The sequence below is a fragment of the Schistocerca gregaria genome, chromosome 7, assembly GCF_023897955.1.
Source record: "Schistocerca gregaria isolate iqSchGreg1 chromosome 7, iqSchGreg1.2, whole genome shotgun sequence".
Lineage (NCBI taxonomy): Eukaryota > Metazoa > Arthropoda > Insecta > Orthoptera > Acrididae > Schistocerca > Schistocerca gregaria.
The window spans coordinates 569,716,616-569,732,769 of NC_064926.1; the positions used below are offsets into that span (position 1 = coordinate 569,716,616).

Sequence of the window (16,154 nt, forward strand, 5' to 3'; positions counted from 1 at the left end):
TCAACGAGCTTGTGGACAAACCATAGCATCATGTCTTGCCATTGCGCCATATACGGTGAAGTGTCACAGTTCGATATGCACTTTGTCGCCGTAGCCATAGTTAGAAACAACTGGTGGTCATTTTGAAGATATATTATAACTCCCTCAATGCTAAAAATTGTAAATCAGATTCTTACTACAATGAATAAAATATCAAAGAGTGAAAATATTTTTGGACCCGCTGTATATAAATGATTCAGCTCCAGAAGCCTAATGAGGCCGTTGGCAGATGGAGCAGTTGTCTGTAGCAGAGTTACAACGCTGGACGTTTGTAGCGAAGTGCAAGAAAATCTGCAACAGGTCGAGGATTGCTACAGGCACTGAAAGTTGATCTTCAGTGTAAGTAAACTGGAAAAGTATGTATCGTAAAAGTGTGCCTCTAAAGCGATCCATAGTGGAACGACCTCATAAACCTAGTGATAGGAAGGTCGCATAAAAAGCGTCAGTGAAACTTCCCCTTTCCTTGTTGTGTTGATTCCGATACATTTATCTGTCTAAAACGACAGTCGGTAGTGGTGTGAGGAAGATGTTCTTTCCAGCGATTGACACTCCTGACACACCTGGACGTTTCAACTCCGCAGTGAGGGCATTGTGGAGCTGTATTCCCATTGGAGTGATCGCACCCATTTGGTCTGCAGCGCGACCGCAAATTTTACTCTCGTGTACTGATTGGAGCCACTTGGGACCGTTCATAACCATTCGACGAAATCTGGAGTTAACCCGAAACAGTAAAGGGTATTTATGCTTTTTCACTCTTCCCGTTTTCCGCCCACGTGATCACGTGGGAGTCCAACATGAACGTTTGCGTGGATAAAATGGCAAACAGTCCACCTAATACTTTCCAGTTCGGTTGCTGAACGCTTTATAAATCTATCTTTAGAAATTTCGTCACCGGAACAGCCTGACGGTTGCTCTGGAGCTTGAGAGATAGGCAACCCTCTCGACACTCATTGGGTGTGGTTGGCCTAGGGTCCTAGATTTAGACGTCAGAGTAGCCTCTAGGCTAAAGTTATGTCAAGACTTTTGACAGATACTTTTGTAACGTGCACAAAAAATGTGCGTAAGTGTCACCGAAGGTGTTGCCGAACTTTGTTATCTTAGAGGTTCCTTTTGCCGTTTTTTTTATGCACTAATCGATGTTGCACTCTGGCGTGATCTTGCCACAAGAGAGCGCTGAACAGAAGCCCTGAGAAAGCTTAAATACTCGTTAATGTTTCTGATCACGTTATAATTTCGTTGAACAGTTGTCAACGGTCCCTGGTGTTCCAAACCGTACATGGGAGCAAAACGTGCTGACGCGCTGTACTCCAAATCACGCTCAATGTGGATGCGGCCCCAAAGTGTCCGTAGAGAAGGGTTGAAACATGTGAGGGTGTGAACGATGTCCGAGGTTGTCACGAATATCGTCCTGTTTCTCGTCATACTGCTCACTGTCGTTTTCAACAGCCAAACAGGTGGGAATCAATGGCCAAGGGAAAGGGGTGGTTTCATTGACGCCCTCTATGCGAGCTCCTGAGAGATTTTTGTGCTGAATCTGAGCAGCGGTGTGTTTGAACTGTTTCCTCGGCCACGTATAAGAAAACCGAGCGATTTCCATGCTGTGTGTCATGTTTCTGCCCTCCATTGTAGAGAATCAAAAGAAGGGCGAAATGTGGTGTCGACACCTGGCTGTTTGAAGTGTCGCCGAACCCGAGGGTGATATCACAGGCCGCCACGCTTTTACACCATTCGAGAGGAATGTTGTAGGCACTTTTGAGCCAGTCTGAGAAACTAATGCAACGCAGTGAAAGCAATTACAGGGTTTCGAGAGAGTGATCCTTTGTTGTGCAGTGTAGAAGCTCGGCCTTCACCGTTTCGTACAGAGCAGAAGACTGAATGGTAGGCAACACACATTACATAGGAAAGTGGCAGGATGCCTAAGCTCTGCTGCTTCCAACGGCATAACTAATTATAAAAGACGTTTAGTGTCATTGGGATGCATAAGCGAACACTTTGTATGTAGCAAATGTTGTAGTCCAGAAAACGATTCGCGCGTGAGAAGAATGCTTGTCGGTAAGTCTCTGTATTAGCGCTGATATCTCTAATGTTCTCGTCGTGGTCGTCTCACGAGATCTATGTGGAAAAAAAGATATGCTGTCCGACTCTCTCGGAAAGTGCTCTCTCGAAATGTCAATAGTAAACCTCTCAGTAATGTTCACTGGACTCGCATTCGGGAGGACGACGGTTCAGAATCATCTCCGGCCATCCTGATTTAGGTTTTCCGTGCTTTCCCTAAATCGTTTCAGGCAAATGCCGGGATGGTTCCTTTGAAAGGACACGGCCGATTTCCCTCCCAATCCTTCCATAATCCGAGCTTGTGCTCAGCCTCTAATGACCTCGTTGTCGACGGGACGTCAAACACTAATCTCCTCCTTCTCGTGGTGATGCACAACGCCTCTCTCATAACGTGTACTAATCGAGTTTGTCGCGAATCTCGGTAACACTTTCTCTCCAACCAAACGATCACGTGACCAAACGGCCCGCTCTTCGTTGGATCTACTGTCAGTTCTACCTGCTAAGGACCGCCTAAGATTCTTTCTTTGAATCTCTGTGTGACACCTGTTTTTTCCTACTATTTGTTTTGTCATTCCACTTATGTCGCTGTGGATAGTTACTCCTAGATATTTTACAGTAGATACTGCTTCCAACAATCTCTCATCAATAGTATTACTGTACAGTAGTGGCATTTTTTCCTAAGTATAATCAGTTTACAACGTTTATTTCCGTTCAGGGTCAACAGCCAGTCTATGTACCATTCATCAACTTTTTTTTGTCGTTTTGCAACTCGATACCGTCTTCTGGTGTTGCTACTTTCTTCGAGATGGCCGCGTCATCTGTGAACAATCTTGAACAACTTTCGACGCTTTCTACTAAATCATTTACATACTTTGTAAACTGCGAGGTCGTGTCACCCTTGCTTGAAACACTCCGGAAATTACATCTGTAGATTTTGTTTCGTTAAGAGCGACGTGATGAGTTCTGTCTACAATGGAGTATTGTACCCACTCACAAATCTGGTCCGATACTCGGTAATTTCGTTTTTCTTCGCTAAGCGGCAGTGCAGGACGGTGTCAAATGTCTTCCCCGAGCCTCGTTGTGTACATAGATATGTATCTTAGGGATGAACGGAGCGAGCTGGCTTTTTGCAAAATGTCTCCGGGGACGTCAGTGCGCAGACCAGCGCTAGACGTGTGACGGCTCAAAGATAACCACCAGCCGAAGAAAAAGTGCACCGTCCCGGCTAAGCATAAATGTACTCGATAGGTTTAAGTAATTATTGTTCCCAGAAATGCAAATCAGACGTTGTTTTCCACCATGATAGTCATTGTCTTGCGAATTTGCTGCCGAAAGGAGTAAGAGTATGCCAACAGAAAACTGCATAAGACGACAGAAACGTTCTGCTTGGCAGTGTAACTAGTGCTAAGTGGTATTGTTGATGATTTACTTTTTTTCTGTTTCTCAGGCATAGGCGGGAGGAGGAGTTGTCAGATAACAGTACTTCTGTGGCTGAAGCAGAGACGGATGTGAACGTAACTCACCCGGTCTCCGAAGTTCTCGAAGGCGATGCGGGCGTACTCGACAAAGTAGTCAGCCAGCTCGATGTTGGGCCAGCCGCCCAGCTTCTGCAGCTCCTGCGGGAGGTCCCAGTGGTACAGCGTGATCTGTGGACAGATGCGGCCACGTTTAATGTCAAATAGTAAAGTTGGAGGCCAAAAAATACAACAGACGCGTGGAAACCACTGCCGTAGCTGACGCAGTGCGTGTCATCAACACAGAGTGGGGTCAGAGAGCGAGAGATGCTACACCAAATTCTGATTACCACTTGTAGAGCGTGTTAAGTGCCAAAAACATTCCTTTTTTCCTTCAAAAGAGCGGAGACATTGTGTAGTGGTAATAATTTAACGAAAATTTTTATTTATTTTTTGGTTACCAGTTCGCAATTATGAAACTGGTCAGGTACATCAACAGTTTCGAGAAAAACATATCAAACAGATTTTTCAGAATTTTTTAAATAAATAAAAGACCTCTTCCCAGGTTGAATTGTTCTGTATGATCCAAGTCAGTCTTTACATAAGTAATTAGTCACTGAAAAGACTGCTATAAGATTCTCTGTTTTATGCACTAAAAAATTCAAGCATCCACGGATGTTCTTTTCCTCTGATGAAGCCAGTGGTAGTTCACAAGTTAAGCGCGAAATAAGTTCTACTTATCCCACACTCTGGACAGTTGTTCCTCGTTTCGTATAAAGCTGCTTCTCTCAGTCAAGATGGTAGCTACAGTAGCTTTTCTTTTAATAAGCGGCTGCCTGAACTTCGTTCGCGATCCACAACGATGCCTAGGTGACAGCAAGCCTCTAAGAGTCTATGATATTTTTTGTGAGAAACTGTTACGTCTACAGTTTTGATTCCTCCGTTTCACAATAGATGGCAGTAGCGTCAAGTGGTGTTGTAGGGGGTAGGTCGTAAGTCTCGTATAATAAGCTTTGTCATTTGTAAATTAAACGCCATCTTAATATTAGTCTATTTGTGATTGTATCAGAAAGTTATTCTCGATTGAATATATCAACAAACGAGCTTAATTGTCTTCATTTCTGCAGCAACATGAGGAACTCTGAGGCTCATAAAGTGCTGTGTTAGATCGATGGTAAGGACCTGTTATTGAAAGAACGTGCAGAGAATGACTTCTAAGCTACAAGAACAGTGGTTTTGAAGTCGAATATCGGTGTGGCATCGGAAGAGAGAGGGTTTTCGAAGCTACTGAACCGACGGAAACAATCACAGGAGATCGTTATCGAAAGCGTTTGAGCCGAGCACTGAAAGACAGACGGCCACAATACACCGATGGACATGAAAGGTGGTTTTAAAGCTTGACAATACCGGACACCATGTCTCAATAACATCGTATTCTCCAGACATTGCTCTCATTCATTACCTCTTTTGATCAATGCACACTGCCCAACTGAGCAGCAGGTTCAGTCATATGGACAAGTTCAAAAGTGAATCGATTCATGGATCTCCCGAAAAGAAGCCCTGTTCTTGAGCCACAGGGTTCACATGGTGCCCGACAGATGGGGGAAAGTAGTACCCAGCGATGGCCAATACTTTGAATAGTAAATTCGTTGTGCGTTTTGTACAAAAATGTTTCGAACTTTGAGAAAGAATGACAGTAGGAAAGTTGAAGACCTAGTATCAAAAACTAAAAAGCTTTGTCCTGCCATATCTAAGACCTTGCGAGATCGAGATACCCTAAGAATAATTGAAGTACTTTTAAACATTCTGCACGTTTCCGGATCAGTTCATAATCGCGACCTGGTGCAGGGAAGCAGATTCAAGACAATAGAAACGTGTACCACGTCAAAGGTGCCATTAGTGAGGAGATAAACGTATAAAATCTGGATCATCCTGTTCTTCATCTCTTCTGAATAGTTGTCACTCCGTATACACAGGTTACGTTTCTAAGTGGTGACTAGCTCCAAATTCAGGATCCCAAAATGCAAGAAGCCAGTTTTGTCTATCTTGTACACATCATGAGTTTGTTTACCTAGTACAATTTGCGATTGTAAACTCACAAAATATAGATAGTAGATAAACAAAATATACAAATATACAAAATAAACAAAATATTCACCTCAGAAAGTTATTTAGCACAAGGCATCTGCAACACGCGCATTAATTTACAAGAAATTGCTCGTTGTTGTGTTTCTTTAATATAATCCACAATGATGGAGGTCTCCGACCAGTAATATGGATAAATTATTGTAGTTCGTCCGTCTCTCTTGTTGGTACGAACTGTTTCAATTTTTCTTTAGGGATTCGCCGACGAACAAAAGAATGTAGAAGTGTTCTGACACGAAGCTCTTGAAATAGCATATTGTTGATATCTGCTGATTCGACTCTGTTGGATGAGGAGGCGAGAGATCGACGCAGACGTTACGTGATTACCATCTGTGTTTGAAAACTACTCACCATTGGTTCGATCCCGTTGGCCAGCAGCTCGTTGATGAGGTTGTTGTAGTAGTCTATGCCCGCCTGGTTGATGACGTTAGTGTCTCCAGTGGGGAGAATGCGAGGCCAGCTCAGAGAGAACCGGTAGCAGTTGGCCTGCAGGTACAGAGAAATCACAGCTGTAGTACGCAGCAAGCCGCTTATGTCAAGCACAAAGTGAAATGGAGACGAAGTCGAAGAAAGCAAAAGTCAAAAGACGAAAAAGACGAATGTACGCTTATGTGTTGTTATACGCAATTAGGGCCCCTTTTGGTAGGACTGAAACGCGTCTGCCTAGATATGGGCAGACTCGTTTCAAAAGATGAATGATTGCTTCTAGGACAGAAGAAATATTTGATATCTGTAAACACTTTTACCCCTCCCTTTTATGCCTTAAATACGTAGCAGTAGTATATCAATCAATTAACATCCAGATTCCCTCCACTTTGCGCTGCGCTTGAAAAATGGGAGATTCTTCGTTCGGTGGGCACGCAGAGAGGTCGTTGGCCATTTACTGGTGTACTTAGTATTTTAATTACAGGCTAAAGTGTAAAGGACTCACAAATCACTCTTAAGTGGACTTGTTCAAAATATACTTTTCTTGATGTACATTAATTTCGGTTTTTCTCTTCACCTTTAATTGCAGTGGTTTTATTTGTGCCATTTGACGTTATATTTTCTATCAGTCTAACATGAAGAGCTTTCTGGATGAACGCTTTGGGAAGGAAAGAGTGGAAACCGCTCAAAACATGTTCTAAGCGTTTTCATTAAGAGGACATAGACAGAATATCAGTTTCTTCTGTCCAAATTAAGAAAAATTCTTGATTTCAATAGCAGACTTTTCACATCACATACTTCTCTTCTTGGTTATTCGAAACGTACAACAAATTGACGGTACTTTAATGGGGCGAAAAGGGTCGTATTACTGGAACAAGTTTGCATTTGCGACCAGAGAAACGTCTAAATATGCCTTGTCATTCCTACCACTTGTGCTTAGCTGGGATTTTTTTTATATTTACAATATCAGTCGTGCTTGTACAGTATTTTTTTCAGCACATTCGTTTTAATTAGGTTTATGTAACATTTACGATAAGTCATGATCCTGAGCTCCGCATTTTAACCAACCTTTTTCTTTGTCGACTGTTTCCTTGCGGTGATAATCAGTGCTCCGTGCAACTCCAGGCTTGAATGAGTGATCGCCAACCCGGCAGTCACGAGCTACTAGTATCCCGCAGGTACTTTTTCGCTAGATCACAACTTTCAGGTTGGCTAACCAAAATTGTTCCACTGACGTCAGACCGCGCTAACGGCGACAGAGCTTGTTTCTCCTAAACAGTTGCCTTTGTCAGGAGTACGACATTGTCAACATCATAGTTCATCGTATACGTGTGAGGTTGTGCACGTTATATTTTCGTGTGTATATGAGACATTTGTAAAGAGAATAGTTTGAGTTATGCGTTGAAAGTAAGCCATGTTCATTGTAAAGATGACATGTTCAAACAAGAAGCAAAAGTTTTCCCAACTACATTCAGAATGGGAAACCGACTTTTGCACAGCTAAAGAATAAATGTGTGTTTGCTGTGCTACGGAAGTATATCGGTTGGGATGGAGGGGAACGTCGAAATTCACCTCAGAAAAGTTCACTCAGGAATTTAAAAGGATTTCCATCCGGATTCTGCCCCAAGGAAAGAAGAGCTAAGGCGTCTAAATTAAGAACTTAATGCTCAACGATCAGCTCTTTTTTTAAAACCATAACACAAGAATAAAGCACCAACTAAGGCGTCACTCCGGGTTTAAAAAATGATTGCTAAGGATAATAATCAATGCGAAGAAGGTGAATTAATGAAAACTCCGTTTTTGGTAGCTGTAGATTCATTGTTTGATTCTTTCAGAAATAAGATTTAATAAGAACGCAATAAACAAATATGTGATTTTATTGAAAAAGTTCTTATTTCTATCCAAGATTGTTTTAGTATCACACCGGTACGCTAGCTCAGGAGCTTCATAATTTTTGTGACTTCTGTTTTAAACCAACTCACTGTGTTTCCTCTTTCACGTTAATTATTTCAATGAAGTTCTTTATCGTTTCCAATGGGTCACATGTTTAGTTTTTCATAAAAAAATGGTTTTTCTTTGTGACTGACAAGACATAACATTAGAAAATTTCTCGCATTGGTCACAGTTCTTAGTATATGCTCCACAGTGTTCTCTGATTAATTAAAAAATCAAAAAGCAATATAAATTGCTCCCATTCTTGTTGTGCATTATAGCTAAATCGCTATCGACTTTAGAAAATTATATAACCGTGACTTTATTCTAATGAAATGCCAAATAAAATCAAAATTTTTTGTAAACGAACGTTAGGTTAAACGATGTAGATATTAGTCTTTTGCGTTTATCGCATATTTGCATGGGGTTGGCATGTTAATTAGCCCATCAGGCATTTTTAAATGTTTGGACATAATCCTTTCCTGTCACCACCCTTTTAATTCCTCTGAACGGAATTTGTGTACCTCAGCTGTCTGCAGCTAGTGCTATCCATGTAAAAATGAGTGAACGTTTCCAAACGATTGTAAGTAGCGTAACTGAAGGTGGATGTGGACATCAGCCTAGTATTCGTCTATTTGGCTGTGAAAAATTAGTCCTCAAATAGTTAATGTAACCACTTCTGCGTGACATACAAAACAGAATACATGCCTATGTAAACGCTCTACGTGTCCTCATTTTTGCATGTATTGCGTAAATGATATCTGCGTAAGTCGCACGTCATTTATCTGTGTGTGCAACATTCCATTGTTTCATGAGGATGACCTAAAGAGCCGAAAGCCACCTCATGACAAAATAAATAACATTAGGAAGTGTTTCTCTATTTAATGCTATTAAAAATTTAATAGTTTTACGTTATTAACCAGAAACCCACATTTCTGATGGTCAGTCCTAACCTACCAAAATTTTAACAAGGCACTGTGTTGAGCGCATTATTTGTTTAATATAAACGACTTGCAACACCTGCGTTAAAAACTGTCCAACCCCAGTGCAAACAAACATTTTTTAAAACTCCTAAAGTCTTTTAATATATTTTACAGTAATCTTCGCAGCTATCGGACTATTGTACTAGAGTATGGTAGCTTTACATAACATCACGTTAAGTTATGAAATAAACCTTGCGCCTGTTTCAAACCCATCTCTCTTATACGTTCCAAATATTAAAGTTATTCAGTAAACTATGGAAAATATCACTATAAAACAATAATAGTACAAGCCAAATTACTTTCGTTTTTCCCAAAAATGCCTAAACTCATCCTGTCTTGTGTTAACAGTTAAGTAGGTTCCGCGTTCATTCTGAAGTAGCCATTGTTACGTTGTGTTTCCACAGTAGTTAAACAGTTGATCAGTGATCACGGAAGCTTTTCCACAAACTTTCTACTATCAATATGTTCCTCAACGAAAATTACTGATTCACAAAACGACACCCTTTCAAGTACAAAGCTCGTAATTAATCCCGCGCGCCTTTCCACGAAATAACTGAATTAGTCACTTTTCTCCTACGAAGCGACGTACTACTTTGAACTCATAACTATACTTTCTATCAGTATATTCACCCTGTTTATCTGAGGTGGGGATGCCCAGCGACGACTTTGTTGCACACACAACGATGGCGTGTGGCCACCAGCACCAGGGATTTGTTGCCATACATCAGCAAGACAATAATGCTCCCTCAGAGAAAAGGTAGGCTCTGCTTCGAAAGTTCAAGAAGCCAGCTACAAGTTACGAGTACAATAATGATATATTAGAACATCAAACATAGCAGTGTTCAATACAGTTTGCTGCAGAAGGAATGGCCTACCAGCAGACGTTCGCCCCTGCGACTTGAACGTTGCGTTTGGCCGCTTAATCACGTTAGCGTGCATGGGCTACGATCCTGAAACTGTTCATCAAGACATGCTCTGCAAGTTTTCTACATCGTTTTGTTACACACTGTATAACTGAACACGTGCAGCCAGTTAGTATTGAAAATAACTGTCCTATTTCGTTTATCGAAAGCTGGAGGATAAGAGAAGAAAAATGGAACAGCAACGTGACGATATCAGCTCACAGAGCAATGATGTTTTACGTCTCTTAGTTCTGAGAAATGTTTAGTTATGCACCGTCCCATCAAAGGGCCCATCACAAACCACCTGTCATCGAACATGAGTTAGGTGCCACACGTACACCAGTCAGCGGCGTTGCCAGCCTCGGTACTCACGTTGATTCCGACGAGCAGCTGCACGTCCTCCTTGTACTTGTGGTACGAGTCGGCCGCCACGTCGCCGTTCTGCCCGTCTGCTGTCAGGTTGGGCTGTGCGTGTAGCATGTGGTCCCAGATGCTCTCTCCCTTACCTGAAACACAACACGTCTACCATCAATCGACCAGCATGACCCTTGCACTTTAAAAATACCTCTCTTGTCACATCCGTATACCATATAATCGACCAGTTTCCACCAGCTCTCTCTGCCTTTACTGTATCCATAGTCCCAAACCACTAACTCACTGTTGTCTTTACCTTTGCACGATTTAGGGCACAATTGGGTAGATACAATAGCCCAAGCGATTCATCATTTTATTATGATAGTAATACAGTCACAATATACCAACTTTAGAAGCGGCGTGTTCTTTTCAGTGTGTCCCACAAATAACTTTGGCAAGTGTCTAGTCTGCATTTCGCTCTGCAGTGGTGGCCCTATCCGGGCACATACTAGCGCACACTAATGTGGAATGTGTGTCCACTCTTCACCTTTAAGACAGCTCGAACTTGTGTTACCGGCTCTGTGAGCCATATCGTTCACTCTCATAATTATAAAGGTTATTTTTAGCTGATATGAGGTAAGCGATGAAGTGAGGTATGAGGTATGGACGACGTTCATTTATTAACATTCTTTCACAGCTAAATTCTAATCTGAATGACAACCATCACAGCGACACTCAGTGTTACGAGATCATACAAAATATTCAAATTCTGTTCATCACATTATTTTAACACCACTAGATCGTGATGGAATACAGACGAAGCACTTCGTGCGCCTCTGGCCTGCGAACATCGAGAGTCGAATGAAGTGTTTCGGGATGTGATAGTTGCAATCGAGCGTGGGAAGTTTAATTAAAATTGTTCTCGTCTCTGGAGTTTAAGCTCGACTTCTCATTCGATTGTCAGGGAGTCGTATCCCGATAGCTAGTAGTTTTCATTGCAGGCTCACATCCAAAACGTTAATGATAATCATGTACACGTTTTCCATCAACTGATTCGTTCCATATCATTTAGATAAAAGAAGAGTTCAATTGATGTATTGAACATGCAACTAACTAACTAGCTAACTAAATAACTAACTCAAGAGAGGCGGACAATATACCCAAAGTGCTGCTTCTACACTGGGAAATCATCATCATCAAGAAACCAAGTTGTTGGATACTGAGAACTTTTGTGCATCCTGCATTGGCACGGTAGGATAATACTGTGGCCTCTCGTTCGCTCTGCATTCAGAGTACAAATCTGGATAAGGGCTGAAATCTGTGACAACGTAGAGGATCGAATACGCAGGACACTTGGACGACACGTGTAAATAACAATGACACAAAGGTGTCCAGAGACGAGAACAAGTTTAATTAAACTCCCCACACTCGATTCCAACTATCACATCCCGAAACACTTCATTCGACAGGTTGCAAAGGTTAATCAGTTTCTACACCAGTTAATTCCCACTACAGCGGCAACCCCTTGTCAGTATTGCTCTACCGTAAACACTATTGGTGACCCTTTCAATGAAGTGTCTGAATGTCTGTCGAGGAACGGCAGCGTATTTTTCCGCAAGAATCCGAGCAAGAGTAGGTGGTAATGATGGACGCTGGGGACTGGAGCAAAGTCGACATTCTAACTCATAGGGCAGGTCTGTCCATTTCAGGAATATTATTGTCCGCAAATCATTACGTCACTAGTGCTGCTTTATAACTGCCTCCATTTCCATGCTGATGCAAACAATCATCAACGCCGACATGTACCTCTACTGTATACAGTAACGAGTGTCATAAAATGTGTTTATTTCCATCCGAATTTCCTTGCATGCTAGCGGCAACCCCACCCTAACCAAGAAAAATAACCCCATACTGAAACCCCACCAATTGTGTGCTTCACTGTTGTCTCTACATGAGATTGCACGTGTACTTCAGGCATTGACCAGAACACACAGTTCACAGTGTGACACACCACTGCACACCACTTGTTTCCAGTCGTCCACTGCCCAGTGGCGTCTCTCCTTACACCACTTCAAGCACTTATTACAGAAATGTGTGGCTGACGAGGAGCTGCGCAGACAATTTACCCCATCACTTCCAACCGCTTATGCACAGTCATTGGGCGAGCTGGACTGCCGCTAGTTCTTTGGGACTCACTACTGATCCCTCCCCAAGATTTTTCACGAACATCCCCCCACAACTCTCGACAGTCCCCGTTCTTAGGTACATAATGAGAGCCTGGTCTCGGTTTAGCTGCAGCTGTTCTTTTGCGCGTTTTCACTTCAATCACATCACAAAGAGCCGACGTAGGCAAATTCAGAAGGGTTGATGGATTTGTTGCTTAGGTGACATCCAGTGCTGTTACTGCTCCTCTACTGACAACACAACACTGCTCACTACATGTTATACTGATGGATCCCTTCTCGTGACATTTACTGATCAATTTCAAACTACATAGCGCCGCAGAAGTACACATCTGGCCTTTAAAATTACTACACCACTAAGAAATGCTGATGATAAACGGGTATTCATTAGACAAATATATCATACTAGAACTGACATGTGATTACATTTTCACGCAATTTGGGTGCATAGATCCTGAGAAATCAGTACCCAGAACAACCACCTCTCGCCGTAATAACGGCCTTGATACGCCTGGGCATTGAGTCAAACAGAACTTGGATGGCGTGTACAGGTACAGCTGCCCATGCACCTTTAACACGATACCACAGTTCATAAAGAGCAGTGACTGGCGTATTGTGACGAGCCAGTCGCTCGGCCACCATTGACCAGACGTTTTCAATTGTTTCAATTGGTGAGAGATCTGGAGAATGTGCTGGCCAGGGCAGCAGTCGAACATTTTCTGTATCCAGAAAGGGCCGTACAGGATCTGCAATATGCGTCGTACATTATCCTGCTGAAATGTAGGGTTTAACAGGGATCGATTGAAGGGTAGAGCCACAGGTAGTAACACATCTGAAATGTAACGTCGACTGTTCAAACTGTCGCCAATGCCAACAAGAGGTGACCGAGACGTGTAACCAATGGCACCCATAGCATCACGCCCGATGATACGCCAGTATGGCGATGAGGAATACACGCTTCCAATGTGCGCTCACCGTAAATTCGTCAAACACGGATCCGACCATCATGATACTGTAAACATAACCTGGATTCATCCGAAAACATGACGTTTTGCAATTCGTGCACCCAGGTTCGTCGTTGAGAACACCATCGCAGGCGCTCCTGTCTGTGATGCAGTGTCGTGGGTAACCGCAACCATGGTCTCCGAGCTGATAGTCCATGCTGCTGCAAACGTCATCGAACTGTTCGTGCAGATCGTTGTTGTCTTGCAAACGTCCCCATCTGTTGACTCAGGGATCGAGACGTGGCTGCACGACCCGTTACAGCCATGCGGATAAGATGCCCGTAATCTCGACTGCTAGTGATACGAGGCCGTTGGGATCCAGCACGCCGTTCCGCATTACCCTGCTGAACCCACTGATTCCATATTCTGCTAACAGTCATTGGATCTCGACCAACGCGAGTAGCAATGTCGCGATATGATAAACCGTAATCGCGATAGGCTAGTAGCCGACCTTTATCAAAGTCGGAAACGTGATGGTACGCATTTCTCCTCCTTACACGAGGCATCTCAACAACGTTTGACCAGGCAACGCCGGTCAACTGCTGTTTGTGTATGAGAAATCGGTTGGAAACTTTCCTCATGTCAGCACGTTGTAGGTGTCGGCACACGCGCCGCCAACCTTGTGTGAATGCTCTGAAAAGCTAATCATTTGCATATTACAGTATCTTCTTCCTGTCGGTTAAATTTCGCGTCTGTAGTACGTCATTTTCGTGTTGTAGCAATTTAAATGGGCAGTAGTGTAATTTTAATCAGATTGTCTATCTGTCCGGCTGGGCTTCGAATACCCTACGTTTGCTGATACAATAGTATCAACCCAGCAACTGCTTATCCATCCTCACAACTCAACTAAAGTTTCAATCTTCCAATATCCCTTTCCACTCTTCAAAAATCTACAGACAACGCTCTGCTATTTAGAAAGTGTGTTTAAGGAAATTAATCAAAGCTGAAGGCTTTGCAATATGGAAATATGACAGCACCGTTAATGTGAAACTTCCATGGCAGTGAAAACTGTATAGAACCAGTATTCTAACTGACTCCTAAGCAAGGACTTGATTTCGAGTCCCAGTCTGCCATACAATTTTATTTCGTCAGGTTGTTTCAAGGGAAGTCCACACGTACTACATAGTAAAAAATTCACTGTGCCAACATCCTCTATGCTACTGATAAGCCATTTCTCTACAGTATCCGTCCTTCCAGGAGTGCTAATTCAGCAAGGCATACAGGAAAGGAGTGTGTAATACCGAATGGTGCACCGTCTTCCTCTGTGGACTATAGGGACTATAGCAATAAAACAAGATAGCAACCGCCTCTGGGCAATACAGCTCGAGGTTTGTAAACATGTCACGCCTATGTCTGTTACTACAGACAACAGCGAGCCAGGCCGTGAACCAGACATTCATGGAAGCTACAACCCCCCTCACATGAAGATGTCCGCCGATTCTGCAAGAAATATATCGCACCACGGCAATAATGGCACGCAATATTTTGACAACTGCGATGCTGAGGTTTTCCAACCACTGCAGTGGCACGTGCATGTAAGAGCAGTTCCTCACGATGAGCTTCCTCGACCAGGGATCCATCTTACAGAGTGTACGGAATCTCGCACTGTACCACTAGCCACCAAAGTCTTCTTATGTTGCCATATGTGTTCTGTCTGTCTCTCTCTCTCTCTTTTTTGAGGGACTTGCGAAAGATTCCATGCATGTCCATGTACACCCGCTTCAAACAACCTGGATTAATTGCGATAAAGCATAGCAGCAGCGGTGAATGGTGTTGCTCCAGACACACTCACAAAGAACCTGATTGTACTCTGGATGTTGTCCTGTCCTACGTCCAGTGAAGGCCACATTGAACATTTGTGGATGGTAAATTAAAATACTGATACTAAACGTTATTATGTTTATATACCCCAAGGTAGTACTAGGGTGACTTCTCGATGTTACAGAGTTTTAGCGATGATGGAGAAGCGATTTCAGCTAAGGCGCCCATCGTTCCCCCGCCAGATTTAGTGACAAAACAGTCCAGTAGACAGAATACAGAGCAAGCAGTCACCTGTCCAAGATGTGAAACATCTAGCCATTTCCAGAAACACAGCATCGTGGTTGTGTTGTCACGATGTTGGATTGCAAAGCGGGAAGTTCGTGTTCAAATCTCACTTGCACCGCACATACATATTCTTCTTCACAAAATTATTAACTTTCTGTCCGCTCATTGACGTGTGTGTTTTCCTTCCGTAGCCTTCGTGACTCCAATACTATACACTGGTTTTGATTATGAGTCATGCAGTAAGAATATATTGTATTGTTTTGTGTAGTAACCGGGGACCTAGAAACGACTGAGAGTCTCCGTCCCCGCCACAGCCGCAGTGGTCCACAACCCCACGACGACTACCGCAGTCCACTTCACCCCTCCGCCGCCCCAAACCGAACCCAGGGTTATTGTGTGGTTCGGACCCCGGTGGACCCCCCAGGGAACGTCTCACACCAGACGAGTGTAACCGCTATGTTTGCGTGGTAGAGTAATGAAGTTGTACGCGTACACGGAGAATTTGTTTGCGCAGCAATCGCTGACGTAGTGTAACTGAGACGGAATAAGGGGAACCAGCCAAAATTCGCCAAGGCGGATGGAAAACCTCCTAAAAACCATCCACAGACTGGCCGGCTCACCGGACCTCGAC

The 16,154-nt window shown here is 43.1% G+C and overlaps 1 protein-coding gene across 8 annotated transcripts in view; it reads right to left on the reverse strand.

Annotated features, from left to right (window-relative positions):
• The window catches only part of LOC126281953 (myrosinase 1-like), a 151,671-nt gene that overhangs the window by 26,989 nt on the left and 108,528 nt on the right, over positions 1 to 16,154 (reverse strand). For 2 of the 8 annotated variants that reach the window (XM_049981325.1, XM_049981318.1), the window contains exons 2-4: positions 10,309 to 10,442; positions 6,045 to 6,179; positions 3,618 to 3,740 (exon numbers count right to left, since the gene is read on the reverse strand). The exons of 5 other annotated variants lie outside the window; for them this stretch is intronic. In XM_049981325.1, the coding sequence (XP_049837282.1) occupies positions 3,618 to 3,740; positions 6,045 to 6,179; positions 10,309 to 10,442 (392 nt within the window). The remainder of the gene's footprint in view (positions 1 to 3,617; positions 3,741 to 6,044; positions 6,180 to 10,308; positions 10,443 to 16,154) is intronic. One more of the 8 variants, XM_049981326.1, reaches the window with a different exon arrangement.